We start from the raw sequence: 15601 nt of genomic DNA, 5'->3' as shown, positions 1-15601 counted from the left end.
CTGTGCTTTAAAGCCTCATTTTCACCATCGCCTGTCCACAGGCTTTGAAGTGAATCTAGGAGTGGGAGGGTTACATGATGTCCTGACCCTGTAAACCGCATCTTTTCTTAATGGCTGTCTGAACTCACCTGTGGGGAGTCAGGCTCTCCTTGGCCTGGAAACACCAGATATCAGTCACCATCAGGCCTAGACTAAACAGTCCAGGTTTGCGATAAAACAGCATCACTCTGTGCAAATGAAGGTGTTTCTACCCTGCTTTGTGTCTTTTAGGGTAGCACACTGGATGTGTGATGGACGCAGAGCCAGAGTCTTCTCATCCTTTGCACCTCCAGAGACAAAGTGAGCCACACTTCGCTTTAATTAGCTAGCTCCTTGAGGGCATTTAGCAGGCACCTCTTTCCCTTAGTTCAGGGGAAGAGTACGGTGCAGCTCCTATTCAGGGGAAGAGTACAGTGTGGCTTCTTAACTGATTCTTCACCTCCAGTTCAGAGTAAGAGCATGGTGCAGCTTCTTTATTTACTCTTCCCATCTGGTTCCAAAGAAGAGTACAGTGCAGCTTCTTTATTTACTATTCCCCTCCGGTTCCAAGGAAGAGTACAGTGCGGCTTCTTTATTTACTATTCCCCTCCGGTTCCAAGGAAGAATACAGTGCGGCTTCTTTATTTACTATTCCCCTCCGGTTCCAAGGAAGAGTACAGTGTGGCTTCTTTATTTACTATTCCCCTCCGGTTCCAAGGAAGAGTACAGTGCGGCTTCTTTATTTACTATTCCCCTCCGGTTCCAAGGAAGAGTACAGTGCGGCTTCTTTATTTACTATTCCCCTCTGGTTCCAAGGAAAAGCACAGTACAGCTTCATTATTTACTATTCCCCTCCAGTTCCAAGGAAGAGTACAGTGCAGCTTCATTTACTCTTCCCCTCTGGTTCAGAGTAAGAGTACAGTGCAGCTTCTTCATTTACTCTTCCCCCTGGTTCCAAAGCAGAGTACAGTGTGACTTCTTTATTTATTCTTCCCCTCCGGTTCCAAGGCTGAGTACGGTTCATCCCCACTGGTTCATGTTGTATTTAGGAAAAGTGGGAGCTGTACTTTGCTGTTGGCCTGTCTGCCTTTAGTGGAAGTGCGAGATCTTAGCAGAGATGGGAGACAGGCTATTGTTCAGCCACGTGTTCCCCATGAGCCACGATGTCTGAATGTTGTCAGAAAGGTGTTGGTTGGAGATTTCCTGAATGCCATGATGGGTGTTATAGGGATGGGGGTCAGAAATTTCAGCTCATTGTTGCTCATTAATGCCTCTCCCCCCCAGGCTATTCCAGAGCATTCTTCCATATTGACAAGCACACTACAGAGTCACTGTTGATTCAGGGTGGCATCATTTCTGGCTAAAATTAAACAGGGGCCAGATGTTCTGGCTTCAAACGTGCATTTGTAAACCCAGGAGAGCCATGGCACTTTGTGAGATGATTGTCCACACGTCGGTGGTCTGCCTGCTGGGCCCAGGGACTTATGCACATGTCCACGTGTTAACCAGCTCAAAATACCCATCAGCATGGTATTGAGTGTATTTTGCCAGGTGGGTCTGTCACATGTCACCTCCTCAGCCAGCAGCCAGGCCCTACTCTCAAAAACACCATTTCTGTCTGGAAGCAGCATTTTTTTCCATGAAATGGTAATGTCTGCAAAGATCAGCAGCTGTGAAACATTTTCTGATTTCATCTGCATTCGCATCAGCACCATGTTTTTGTGTGAGGCCTAAACTTCAAAACAGCTTAACTGTGAATCATCTATTTATTCAAAGTATCAGCAGGCTGTCCTGCCCTGGCATCTGTGAGTGTGGTAAATCAGAGAAACAGCTGTCTAACAATGTTCTTTATGGTCTTCTATAACACTGCAATTAATAGTTCAATGTTAGTGGAAAGGGGTGACATGCCACTGTTGGCATTTTGGGCAGTGTAGCACCTGGGTGACATATGGCAGCCTCGTGGCATTGCCTGTAAGTGGCATCTCTGTTGTGACTACTACCAGGGCAATGCCTTCTAATGACCATCTCTCACCAAAGTCAATTTGAGTGCCCCATACACCCCCCTCCTGTTTCAGCGAGCCGGCCGAGCCCTTCACTTGCCGTTAACGCCGTGAGCCGCCCGAGCCCTTCACTTGGCGGTAAAGCGGTGAGCCGGCCTGAGTCCTTCAGTTGGCGGTAAAGCGGTGAGTCGGCCTGAGTCCTTCACTTGGCGGTAAAGCGGTGAGCCGGCCTGAGTCCTTCACTTGGCGGTAAAGCGGTGAGCCGGCCTGAGTCCTTCACTTGGCGGTAAAGCGGTGAGCCGCCCGAGTCCTTCACTTGGCGGTAAAGCGGTGAGCCGCCCGAGTCCTTCACTTGGCGGTAAAGCGGTGAGCCGCCCGAGTCCTTCACTTGGCGGTAAAGCGGTGAGCCGCCCGAGTCCTTCACTTGGCGGTAAAGCGGTGAGCTGCCCGAGCCCTTCACTTGGCGGTAACGCCATGAGCCAGCCGACCCCTTCGCTTGGCGGTAACGCCATGAGCCGGCCGACCCCTGCCTTTAACGCCATGAGCTGGCCGACCCCTTTACTTGGCGGTAACGCCGTGAGCCACCCAAACCCTTCGCTTGGTGGTAAAGCGGTGAGCCGGCCTGAGCCCTTCGCTTGGTGGTAAAGCGATGAGCCGGCCTGAGCCCTTCGCTTGGTGGTAAAGCGATGAGCCGGCCTGAGTCCTTCACTTGGCGGTAAAGTGGTGAGCCAGCCTGAGTCCTTTACTTGGCGGTAACGCTGTGAGTGCCTCGGTCACTTCCTGTCTCCCTGAATGCTATACGCGGGTGGGGGATCACAGGTCAGGAAACTGTAAAAATCAGAGGTGGGGTGGAAATAACTGAGCCACTCCCCCCCCCCTTTACTGCTGCTCCAACGTGCTGTGATGATGGTTTAACTAGCCACTGTAATTTGCACCTGCATTTGTATGAGGCCTCCTGTTGGCCACAAAACTAGGTGGGGAGGGAGACCCCCAAAGCAACGTTTTGGGCTGGGCTGCATAAACAACAGACCTGGATACATCGCTGTTGTGGATGTTGATGAGATAAGCAGACATCTGCATTTCAGGCTCAACAGCGACCAGTAATGCACAGGCCTTGTTTAAACCAGCGTTTGTGAGCCTGTGTGATCTGTATCCCAGATTGTTGCTGTTTGCGTCGGTAGTGGTACCCAGCTGGGCTTCCAGCAAGCATTATTATGTGTGCTGCAGACCTATGTGCGTGCTGTTTTCCAGGCCAGACAGACGGGGGAGGTACTGGTTCTCTAAGCTCCCCATGAATCATCCCCTACCCCCTGCCTCCCCTCCTATGTTTCCCAGGACCCGAGCTGTCCATGGGCAGGCAGGAGGCCTTCACAATCTTCAGGAGGGACCACGAGGACAGCGAGACCATCGAGGACAACAAAACTCTGCTGAAGCAAAGGTCAGTGCCAGATGTCCATAAACTGTGGTTAATGGAAAGCAGAGGTTGGGTTGTGCAGGATGGCCAGTGCTATAGGGGGTGCGGCCTTCGCGATGCTCTATCGGGTATGTCCCTGTGCCCATACAGGTTTGCAGAAGCCAAGGCATTGGGGGAGCAGGTGAACGGAACCAGGAGCAGAGTCAGTGAGTACTGCCCACCCCCACTGCATTCACACCACTCTGCAGAGCCTAAAGTCGCCACTGGAGGGAGCTCCAGAGTACGACCCCCCTCCCCCCCCCCCCCCCCCCCCATCAAAAACATCTCATTTTCTGACTTAAACGTCTATCTTGCACAGCAGGATGTAATACTGGGTGTTTTTCTTAAGGGTACAGCAGCAGATCACTTGCCTCCTTCGCTAGGAACTTCACCCGTATTCTCACAAATACAAGCTGTACATCTGCTGGCAGTAAGTTCACACATTATCACACGTTGCCTTGGTGACTCACATCTGCTGAGGTAGCTCCTCTCTCGCATATGGCTGACTTCTGTAAAGGATCTGGGGGACAGTTGTGTTCCTATAGCTAGATTCCCGCTGTGTGTGTAGTGTTGTAGCCCGGGGTAGATATGTACCATTTGCACACCGTAAACCATGTTTCAGACACATTGTTCGGCATGAGGGCGTCTGCCTCTCGACGTCTCGTTTAGTATGCTGAGCTACAGAGAGGCGTCGATTGCGTTCTATCATCGCCGGCGCCATTGTGGCTTTTTCAGTTATCGAAACAAGCCTACCCTCAGCCGACTTTTATCGGCATCCCTATGCCCACTCAGATCCCACCCTCCCACCCCATGTGACATCATGCGGCGCTAATCACAGTTCCGTGTGGCTCAGCACATTCCGCATGCCTTCCAGGGCCTGGGAGTGGGTAGGGTCTTCCTTTCCCGGCCTGCGTTGTTCGGCTTCCCATCTCAATTTTACTGGCCCCGGATCACACAGTTTTATGGGCCGTCGCATCAGCACTCTGCAGCATTCCCAGTGCAGGTAGGCTCCCTCTGCCAGACGGCCCGCCGGCAGCAGGGTTATATGGGTGGGGGGGGTGTAGGTGGGAGTAGGGGGTCAGGCGCGGCTCGCAGGAAATGGTAGGAGTGCCAAATCGCAGATGAGGCTGCTCAGACCTCACTCTTCCAGCTGTCTGAGGTCCTACATGCACCCAAATGTTTAGAGGATGGAGCTCCTCGTTCAGGCCACTTCTTCGTTTGTGGTGTGGGAGCCGTGAGCCAAAACGCAGTGAGTGTGAGGGGAGGCCATCTGCAGGAGGCCTGTGGAAAGACCACAAACTGTGTCACAACAGGTCCTCTGCACACACTTGTCTGTATATGTGTGGGGGAGACACCATGCTGTGGTGCTGTCCTTTTCCTGCTATCACTTCCTGTGTGTGTGTGTGTGTGTGTGTGTGTGTGTGTGTGTGTGTGTGTGTGTGTGTGTGTGTGTGTGTGTGTTTGTGGGGTGGGGGTGGGGGGGGGGCACAGTAGGACAGAACTAGCCTTTTGTCATCCTCATCTAAATCTGTAGATATGTTTTTCATTTTATATTTGTCCGGTAATTAACCAGCATCAGCATCTGCTCTATATTCTGAATCTCCTCAATGGCCACTGCCCTCTCTCTCCTGTCTAATTACACACTGCCATTCCTCATTAATGTGTTACTCTGAGCCCCGCTGATTCCTGCTGTTTGTTGTGTCGGTTTTTACCTGTCCTGTCACCTCAGTGACATCTCGGCTCGCTCTGTGCTTCCTCACAGCACCTGCTCTTTCACCTTGTATTGCGATTTGATGTTTTATTCACCGCCGCTGCAGCACTTTTCCATGCTGGATTGCAACACCCCATCGTGCCATTTTGTCCAGCACACCCCTCGTGCACGCCGCAGTCTTCATGACCAGCAATTAGTGTTTCTGCCAGGAGACTAGTGAACCATCCCTGATCATTAGTAACCAGCAGTGGGAAGCCGACGCGACCAAGGTCAGTCACGTTTCTAGGTCCTGAGCTGAACCCTCCAACTCGGACACAAGTAGAGTTCTCAGATCATGTCTGCAGTGTTAGGGTAGAGATGGTTTCGGCCTCCTTGCAGAGAAGAAGCTTCCTTGTTCTGGTGCCATCTCCCCATCGCACCTATGGGATGCTTTGGATAGCATTCCCTGACAAACCGCCCCTGCCCCGAGCGGGAGAGGAAAGGTGCAGGATGGGCTTAACTGCTCCCCCCGAGGTCACTCAGAGCTCGTCATCAGACCTCCAGGTGGATTTAAGGGCTCATTAGCTGGCAGTGGCACGGAACATCTGGCACATGGTTTTCCAGCCTGCTTTGAGCCCCAAAGCTGCAAGAAGCAGAGGCCGGGCCATGGCTCAACTTGGCAGGGGCTCACACTGCACGCAGGGAAGGCCAGCCTTGGTGTTTCCCTCTGCGGATGCAGCTGCGGGCTAAGCACTTCATCATATCCAACAGCCCGTGGTCTCGTTACGCTGTTAGCTATCGGCCGTTAGCTTTTAGGCAATAGCTATTAGCCGTTAGCTCTTACCCGATAACTATTAGCCATTAGCTCATAGCTGTTATTATTAGTCAGCATGTACTTCAGAGCTCATCAGCAGACTTCCACGTAAAACAATGTCCATTTCGCTGCCTTGTAGCAAGTGTCAGAGTGCTGGTGCAAGTTGCCCCCCTAAAACACATGTCACGGGGGGACAGCGTGTCAAGTGGTGAGGGGCTGCGTGCATGAGGTGCTGATCACAGGGCTGAGCTGCTAAGCTGCGGGAGTCTCGTGGATGTCCCTGTGCACCCCTCTTTATGACATCAGCGGAATATCACATGCTACAGACATCCGGTGACCATGCTTGGGCACATCAATCTAGTGTGTAGAAGTTTAGGAAAGGGAGAGCAAAGCCAGCCAACCCCGGTCTTTCCTCCCAGAATCCCCGGTGCCTGTATTGTTCTTGGAGGCCTCGGGCATTTGGAATCCCGTCTGGTTGGACGGCTTGTGTTGTGAGCGGCATCCAGAAGCAGTGGGACAGGTATATTTGTCAGAGCCCCTGTGATGTATTAGGGGTGCGAGGCTATCGGAGCAAGTAGACTGATCACATTTCCAGATGCGTCCGGATTTACAGCTCAGTGTCCCACTCGACATCTGTTAACCTCTTCGCTGTCCTGCCGCAGCTGTGAGGAACCACTCCTCGGCCATGGGGAGCAGTTGCCGGGGAGGGGTCTCTGTCGAATGGTCAGACAGCACTTAGTCTCGATGCTTTGCTCTGTGTCGCGGTGTCGTTGTTCACCACGTGAAACCCCAGGTCTCCCACGCTGAGCGAGCTGTTAGCAGTTAGCGCCCAGTAGCAGCACTTCTGCTAAGATGAACTAGCTACTGAGACGAGCTCTCCTGAGCCTGTCATCTGTTCTGGCTGCTACTGCTCCCCACACCCTAATCCTAACGCTCAGAGGATTATTCCTGTGGTTCCTGCTGTCATTCCCGCCAACTCTAGATGAGAAGACATTGCGTGGAGAGCTCGATGACGGCGCCATATGCACCAAGCTGTGTGGCCCCCCTCCCCGGCGTACAAGGGGAAGTGCAGAAGAGTTTGAGGTTTTGTTCCCTTACACCAACATCATTCATCCAGTGGGAGACGAAGTTCGGCCTCCTACTAGCCCTAAAGGCCAGCACACATATCAGTGAGATTATCATCATAATAAAGGGTTCCGGCATGAAACTGAATGGACTACCACACAGCAGAAGGTCTGAGCTGTAGTGCAGGCAGACGTACAGTCCTGGGTTATCTGTAAAAGAACGACCTAATATAATGGTGTGCGACTCGGGTTAGGACCCTGTGCGTTTGTCCATAAGGTGCTCGGTTCAAATCTCAGGTGCTATAATCTGATTTCAGTGCTAGGTGCATGAGCAAGGCCGTTAACCCCCATGTGCTACAGGGGCTTCTCAAAATGTACGTCGCTTTTGATGAATACATCTGCTGAATTGGTTAAATGTACCTTCATCCACGTGCAGGTAGATTAGAACCCGACGGTGCTTTAGATCACTGGGGTGTCCTCCGGGGAGACCTCATGTCCACGTAAACTAACATGCCACTGTTACGGAGCAGCGTGCCGCTTGCGTTTGACTGCCGAGTGCTGCAGGAGGGGCTTCTGGAAGCGGCTTCAGCCGGAGAATGTGTCCACTGGCTGGAAGCCGCCTTCGCAGCCATGTGCACGACATTATTAATCCACTGCACTGGTGGATCTGGTTTTCATTAGAGCAAATTTTATACTTATTTTGTTTTTGAGAGGAAGACCAAAGAATTTCACAGGAGCCAGAGAGCCAGCCGGTGTAAAATTAGTTAGGCTGCCGCTGTTATTTTAGTCTTTTTGGATCAGAGTCATGCTGCATGCCCACTGGTACCGCGGCTTTGTTTGAATAAGGTTGCAGTTGTCAGCCTGACGTCTGTGTTCGGTTCCACGTTAAGCCCGAGGAACGTTTGGGATCTGTCTTTTTGGACGGATATCTTTCTGACTCCTGGCTGCTCTGCGACCGACTGCAAATGCTCAGACGAAAAACCTGCTGAATTTGAGACGTGGCTTGGGGTCGACTCCCGGTTCCACATCATTTCTAAACAAACCCTAGAATGTAATGGTTCTTATTTAACCCGTGTGTTCAGTAACGTGAAAACCTTTTCCAGCTTTAGACAGAGGTGGTGAGAGCTCTGTGTGTGGACATGAACCATAAGCTGCATCAGGACAGAGGGGAGTTGTGTCATTAACTGAGAGCAATCTTGGTTCTTTTTGGTCAGATTTCAGTCATTGGTGCACACTCTCGTAACTCATGCCTCTCAGAACTGGCTTGGTTTTTTTATTTTTATAAAGAATTAAGAAACACACAGTCGCTCACTTGCACACAGTGCAAAAATTGTCTTTTTGCCTCTTGCCATCTTGCTGTCATGCTCTCAGGTGAGAGTAAGCTTGTTGGTTATAGTGCAGGGTTGGCCAGTGTCCAGCCCCCTCCGGGAATATTTGGGGCTTAAGGACCTTGCTCATCCATCTGCTGGCCTGGCATTTGAAGTGCTAACCTTCTGATCATGGGCACAGAGTCCTAACCTGCCGACCCACAGCTCCCCCCCCCAATGGTGTGTGTATGTGAAGCGTGGACAGACCTGTACAGGCGCAGGTGGGACACATGCAAAAAACAGTGCAAGGAAGCCCTCCTGAAGGCTGAAGGTTTACACAGCAAGTCCAAGTAACTGCACCAACAAGCAGCTTCACCAGACATGAGGAAGGGAGATCCCATGGGTTTCCAAAAGAAGCTCAGCCGAGTAGCCATGAGAAGATCCCTCAAGCTGAAGCAGAAGAGAGCATCTGGGGAGGCCTGGGCAGCTGCTGCGCACATTTAGCAGATTCCATGTGGGAGCAGGTTGGGAAGATGGTTCATGAGAGATGAGCACTGTAACCCAGCTGGGGCATGTGGTGCGTGTGTCGCTGTGTATAGACCTTCAGAAACCTCGAGGAAGAAGGCGGCAGCCAGTCTTCCCATCTTCATCTGTGAATACAATACAAAAACCCATTTTAAAAAGGGTGTCGTGGCAGTCAGAGCCCACACCTTCAGAATCCAACATGATCCTTTAAACCACAGAAGAAGGGAGTGATGGCGTATATAAGCCAGGTTATTGTATGGTTTTCTCTGATGCATTGCAAATGAAATAAAAAGAGCAAAATGTGACTACTGCTCAACCTCTGCTGTACAAATGCAGCGTCGAAGGCATGGTTGCAGAGAGGAAGCCTTTCGCAGAGAATTTTCTATGGATTTGCTGCTCACTGGGACTGTGTTTAATAGTCTGATGGAGCAGAGATTCGGTGGACTGCATGGTGTTTGCTGCAGTGAAGGTAAGCTGAGGTGGATCTCACTGTGGTTTGGAGCTGTATGTCTTCTTGTGCTGGCATTCTTATTGTGGGAATTGTGGGAATGATGAAGTCATAGTTTGGTCCAAAAATATTATACCCCCTCAAATCAGTGCGCAAATGGATATCCCAGAATGACACTGATCTGAAGCGTGCACCAAAATATACAAAGCAATGGTTGAGTGAATATGAAGTCAACAGTCTCTGCAACCATCAGACCATAATCCAATCCAACTTTTGAGGTTTGAACTCAAGGAAACAGTTCACAGGAGAAAGGCATAAAATCTGGAGACGTTCTGAATGGAGGAACAGACTGAAATCCATTAGGGAAAGTGCTGACCCTGAGCAAAGCAGACAGTATGGCGGTGAGGGTCGTAGGCAGGGCTTGACGGCCATCTGGCGTACCGGGCATTTCGCTGGTGGGCCGATGAGTATTGGACCCCCCTGGTTGACAGAATTCATTATGGGGTCCCCCACCGGTCACTCAGCTTCTCTTCCTGCCTCTAATCCCCCAACCAAAAAAAAAGGTTGGATTTCCCATGATGCCTCAGTAACCATGGCTGCATGGGGCCTCTTTGCCCTCTTGAGGCAGTGGCTCGGCATCTGTAGGCCATCCTGCTGCATTCTCTTCATCCACTCTGTTCTCCTGAGGCTGTCCTAGCCTCTTTGTGGCCCACCTTCTCATGAAGGTGAGATGCAGCCATCCACTCCTGCAGTCCCCTCACTCCTGTAGCCAAGAAAAGGGAGGCAGATGATTTGACCATGTGTCACCCTGTCCCCCCCCCCACCCCTGGCACGCCGTTGACTCCTTGCCGCCCCCCCTTCCTTAGCTGTGGGTCTGCTGGAGCAGGAGCCGTTTTATAAGGGCTATCAAAGGGTTTAATCCCCACAAAGCGCTGATTCCCAAGCCAGCCGCTCCATTGTCCTCAATAAATTGCTGACAAAAGTTGCCCCGCCTTCCAAGCCGAGGGTGAGTCTCTCATCGCCTTGGTGCTGAGGGTGGGCCTGAGGCATTGGTCCCGGTCCACTGGGTGTGATGTGCAGCCCAGTCCCTTGCATGGCAGTCAGTCAGCGATCAGTACGTCCAGGAACAGGCTCTGTGTCCGTGGCCCTGTGTAGATATGCAGAGATATGCACCCTCTGTGTGACATCACTCTGATTTATTATCTCTTATCTACTCCACCCCATTATGCTGCTGCTGCATTACTGATTGTTCAGAAGCACATGGCTCTGTGTACACAGATCCCTGTGCCTCCCCTGTCTCACACTGTCCTGTGCCAGTGCCCCCCCCCCCATCTCACACTGTCTGTATGTCACACCGCCGTCCTGGGGGACATTATTTCATGCCGCTGTATACCTGTACATGGACGGTATGACAATAAGGCCCATTTGCATTACACCATGAAGGCATGCTCTGAAACGCTATGGAAATTCTAGAAATACATATGGCCTTACAGTAATGAAGAATACGTTCTCTCTTTCATCCACCCTTCCTTCCTTTCTCCTCTTCCTCCTTCACTTCTCCTTGCTGTCCTCCTCCTCACTCCCCGCCCTCCTCCTCTTTCAGACGAGCTGAAGCGGCTGTTGGAGCAGAGGAGGATGCAGAGGGCAGCCCAGGGTGAGTAGCCCGTGCTCAGATCCTCACACTGACGCGCAGAGGAGGTCACTCTGCCCTCTCCACCACCACTGCACATTCACTTTGATCACAGTGAAGCTTTTTTTTTTATGGCAGTGAGGTTCGTGCTTCGCCAAGTAATCTGCCACCTTTTGGGAAAATAATGGCACGGATTTCACAAAAGGAGCCTTTGAACTTGCAGAACTGTGCCCCCTCCCTTCCCAGACAGGTTCAGTGAAAACAGATCCCTGCTCTGGACATGCTATGCGATCCCTCTCTCCTACTGAGAAGTGAGGGTCCTGTGTGGTTGCTCCCCATTTCCTTCTCTGTGGTGCTAATGTCTCCGTCTGCTGGAGCATCACAGAGTGGCATGTGTGACTTGCAGCCAGAAGTGCTACCAGACCATAAAACGACACGGTGGCCCTGTCCATAGCTGTGTGACTGACGGGAGCAGCCTGGCAGGGCTGTGGGTTACCGGCATCCATCCAGAGGCCATTAAACGGCGTGTGACCCAGAACCCAGCAGAGGAGCATGCATGCTGGAGGAAAGAGAAACTTTTATGATAAGAAGATGATGACCACGCCACCTTGGTGTTGAGGTCTGCATCATTGGGACTCAGGTTCTCTGGGGTGGAGGGGGTTTACACAAACCCTTTGTCTTCCAAGCAGTGATAAAGTGTGAGACACCGTGTGCCGTTTCTGGAAGTGGGAGAAGCTCCTGGCCTGTCCTGGATGTGCAGGGCGTCATGCCAGGACAGCCCTTGTGGTTTGGTGGCGCGCCAGTGCCCCCCTAGGCTCGCAGGACGCCCGGAGCTTGAGTACGGGGAGCTGTCAGCCATAATGATGTTTTTGTCGAGAAAGCGAGGCACGTGGCGGGATCCCTTGAGCTGTCCTGACGAGAGAGGGAGCGGCCTGGGTTTTCACTGGGCCTGTAAACCCCTTAATGCGACTCCTCAGGAGAACAGCCACCCAAGAAGGTGGGGGGGGGGGGAGTCTGCAGACATGTGCCACTGCGTAAACCCAGAACTGTGCTGTGTGCATGTGTTGCTTTAGTGCTCTGCGGCAGTGGTACCAATACTAGCTTAGCGTTTGTCGCATGGAAAGCATGCAGTCAGGGACTCTGGTTACTGTCTCCCATCCAGATGTGACACACAAGATCCCACAGGAAACGTTTATTCACTGCCTGGGACGCCATTAATATGGTATCAATGCTTATGAGCCGCCCCCATTTATATATTCAGGGTGTTTGGGCCAGGGAATGGGGTCTCTCTTTGATGCCCTGAGGCTGGGACACTGGAATTCAGGTTTTATTTGTGCCAGATCGGTGTGCGTCGCTGACGTGGCGTGGCCACTGCGGGCAGTGTGACGTGGCTCCGAGAGGCGGATTCAACGTCAGAGCCGTCCACTGCGGGCAGTGTGACATGTGGCTCAGAGAGGCGGATTCAACGTCAGAGCCGTCCACTGCGGGCAGTGTGACATGTGGCTCAGAGAGGCGGATTCAACGTCAGAGCCGTCCACTGCGGGCAGTGTGACATGTGGCTCAGAGAGGCGGATTCAACGTCAGAGCCGTCCACTGCGGGCAGTGTGACATGTGGCTCAGAGAGGCGGATTCAACGTCAGAGCCGTCCACTGCGGGCAGTGTGACATGTGGCTCCGAGAGGCGGATTCAACGTCAGACATGTGGCTCCGAGAGTACATTTTTTAAAGAGTACATTTTGACCTCCTTTATTTTTTTGCATTGGTTGGTTTTCAGTGCAACACTACCACTGTGTTTCATGACCGGCCCTGATTTGCAGTGTCACATGATAAAATGCTTCTGAAGATACCATTACTGTACCAATGGAAGGAACATTTACCCTTGAGTGAGGCGGGTGGATGTGATCGAGTTTGACCCTATGGGGGGAGGGGGGGGGTACTGTTATGCATCATACTGCATTTGTGCCTCTACTCCTCACACTGGTACTCCCCCTAGTGGTGATGGGAGGCCATGAAGTAACAGAGGAACCAGACCCCACTGAGGAGAAGCTCTGCAAACAGATTGAGGAAGAAAAGATAAGGTAGAGTGTGGGGGGGAGGGGCTTTCCTCATTGTCTGCTTGATTAGATGGCTCTCTTCCTCACTGGCTACTCGATTAGATGGCTCTCTTCCTCACTGGCTACTCGATTAGATGACTCTTCCTCACTGGCTACTCGATTAGATGGCTCTCTTCCTCACTGGCTACTCGATTAGATGGCTCTCTTCCTCACTGGCTACTCGATTAGATGGCTCTCTTCCTCACTGGCTACTCGATTAGATGGCTCTCTTCCTCACTGGCTACTCGATTAGATGGCTCTCCCCCTCTTTCTGTTTCTCAGTTACAAGATGACCTTCAGCCGTCTGAAAGGGCTGAAGACTGAGATCGAGCACCTGCAGCTGCTGCTGGAGAGGGCGAAGGTCAAGCTGCAGAGGGACTTCAGCGAGTGGTGGGCCCGAGAAGAGGCCTGCTTACAGGTACTACTGCTGTCCAGAAGCCAGCCATGCCTCGCCCTCCTCCTCTCCACTGGGTCACACTGATGCCCACCTCACTCTGCGTGGTACATCTGGGGAGGAGCCTTTACTGGTGGATGTCATTCCTGAGAGGAGAGCTATCGCCTGTGCCAGATTGTGCATAATCTCTAAGATGTACCTGAGATATTGTCCTCTAGCCCTCTATGTGCAACAAGCCCAGGAATGGGATGGGATGCAGTTAGTAGGTGTGTGTGTGTGTGTGTGTGTGTGTGTGTGTGGCAAATCTTGCCCCCAAATCTCGGTGGGATTTCTTGATGTGGCCTTCTGAGTGATGTGAGGCCACTGAAGGTGGCTGTCCACCATCTCCAGGATCTGCTTTTACAAACAGCTCCATTACGTCCCCAGTACCTTCATCTCACAGCCAGTGGGGGCACCCTTCCTACTGACTTGGGGTTCAGACATGTAGGAGTTAATCTGATGGCACTATACAGGCTCCACCTCCGTGACATGGCATCACCTGACCCCTACGGGAAGGTTCTCTGTGCTTTGGGAGCCGAGGAATGAAAGTGAGGCAGGCGTCCAAAACGGTGCAATATCCTTTTCAAGATTGTTTTTAGGGCTCAGCAAAGGAGCCTTGCTGGATTAATAAAGTCGACCAATGGAGGAAACAGATTTTTCAGTGGGTCATCAAAGGCTAATGGTGCACTGGGGCACACTAACGCCAGTGCAGGCCTGGGGTTAGCCCAGTCATAGCGGCTCTGAAGTGTGCCGCGTCTAGTTGTGGCTTTGGCCCCAAGCCGGCGTCTGGTGCACTGCCGTGGGCTTTCTTCCTCAATCAGTTCTGCCCTGATCTGGGGGCCTCCTTTCACCTGAATCGTTCCAGTCAGATTTCAGCTGGTGAGGAGTATTATCCTTAGAAGAGAAAGCCGCTGACAAGGGCCGCCAAATCTTGAACTTACCGGAAGCTTCGCTCCAGCCAAGAATATGTTGCAGCTGGTTATTATTGTGATATGTTGGCGGGATGGTTAATGTGAGTCAAGCTGCATCACATGACATGGTTAAAGATGGTGGCAGTCAGGTTTTTTTGCCAGATTTTGCCAGCTAAGTCCCCTACACCCTTGCTGGGACAACATCAGAGGTGTAGAGATGGGCTACGACGTGTTGCAAGGCACAGCCCAGCCCGACGCGGTCTGCTCAGCTGCTGCCCAGATATCCCAGGTTACACAACAGCGTCGGACCCGTGATCCAGCTGCCAAAAGCCCCGGCATGAGTCTCTCGGCCGGAAATATTTACATCACTGGCAACCTGCGTCAGATTGGGAAACCAAATGGAGAGAGTGATTCTTCAGTTTGAATTAAGAGCTTTTATTACATTTTATTTTTGGTTAAGGGAAACTTGTCGTGCAAGGTGCTGGTGAGCCAGAGGACACCTTGTCACGCCACGTTAGGTGGGGCTCACGTATTCGTTTTGGAACGTGTACATTATTTGCCATTTGTTGAAGTATGAGAACAGGTACATTGGAATGTAGTTTACACTATTTGGCATTTCCCTTCTTGCTCTCCGTTTGTAAGACGTGAGTGTGAAGCCTGGATTCTGAACACAAGGTCAGCCATTTATCCAGCACCCCTGGTGCATTAAAGGGGGAGTTAAGGGCCTTAACCAAGGGCCCAACGCAGGCGTGACTGTTCTGCCCAGCATGGGACTCGATCAGAGGCACGGAGGCCAAGGCCACTGGGCCACACAGCCCCCCTGTTCTGTGTAGCCTGTGGCTTTTTGGGGGTATTTTTGGGTCTCCTCGAGTGAGGTGGTGACCAGAGGTGGACACGCAGTCAGCCCATGGGCATGCGAGTACTGAGCCCACATCTCCATAAACTCAGACTGTCCTTCATACAGACAGACAGGTCTCTGCCTTAAAGTGCAGCCAGATGCTGGGGTCTTGAGGGACGGCTGTGGGCCAAGGAGCAGGGGCCCAGGATCCCCACAGGCCCCCTTGAGCAAGGATACCCCTGCTGGACTGACTCTCACCTCCTTCTGGGGTCACGCTGCAGTTTTCGCATATACATTATACTGAAATCATTATTCGCTGGGCTTTTTTTTTCTAGTGATCGAGGGGCAAATGAGGACATTGTAAAGTGCAGATATTAA

At 51.9% G+C, this 15601-nt stretch overlaps 1 protein-coding gene across 3 annotated transcripts in view; it reads left to right on the top strand.

Moving 5' to 3' along the window:
• Window positions 1–15601, top strand: part of kif6 (kinesin family member 6) — a 63104-nt gene that overhangs the window by 35867 nt on the left and 11636 nt on the right. For all 3 annotated transcript variants that reach the window (XR_007382397.1, XM_048975424.1, XM_048975425.1), the window contains exons 14-18: window positions 3354–3456; window positions 3583–3638; window positions 10923–10973; window positions 12942–13026; window positions 13324–13459. Coding sequence is in view for 2 of the 3 variants with exons in the window: in XM_048975424.1 (XP_048831381.1) it covers window positions 3354–3456; window positions 3583–3638; window positions 10923–10973; window positions 12942–13026; window positions 13324–13459 (431 nt within the window). In the remaining variant the exon portion in view is untranslated. The remainder of the gene's footprint in view (window positions 1–3353; window positions 3457–3582; window positions 3639–10922; window positions 10974–12941; window positions 13027–13323; window positions 13460–15601) is intronic.

This window comes from Brienomyrus brachyistius, chromosome 14, assembly GCF_023856365.1.
Source record: "Brienomyrus brachyistius isolate T26 chromosome 14, BBRACH_0.4, whole genome shotgun sequence".
Classification (NCBI taxonomy): Eukaryota; Metazoa; Chordata; class Actinopteri; order Osteoglossiformes; family Mormyridae; genus Brienomyrus; species Brienomyrus brachyistius.
This window is presented reverse-complemented; position numbering and strand designations above follow the sequence as displayed.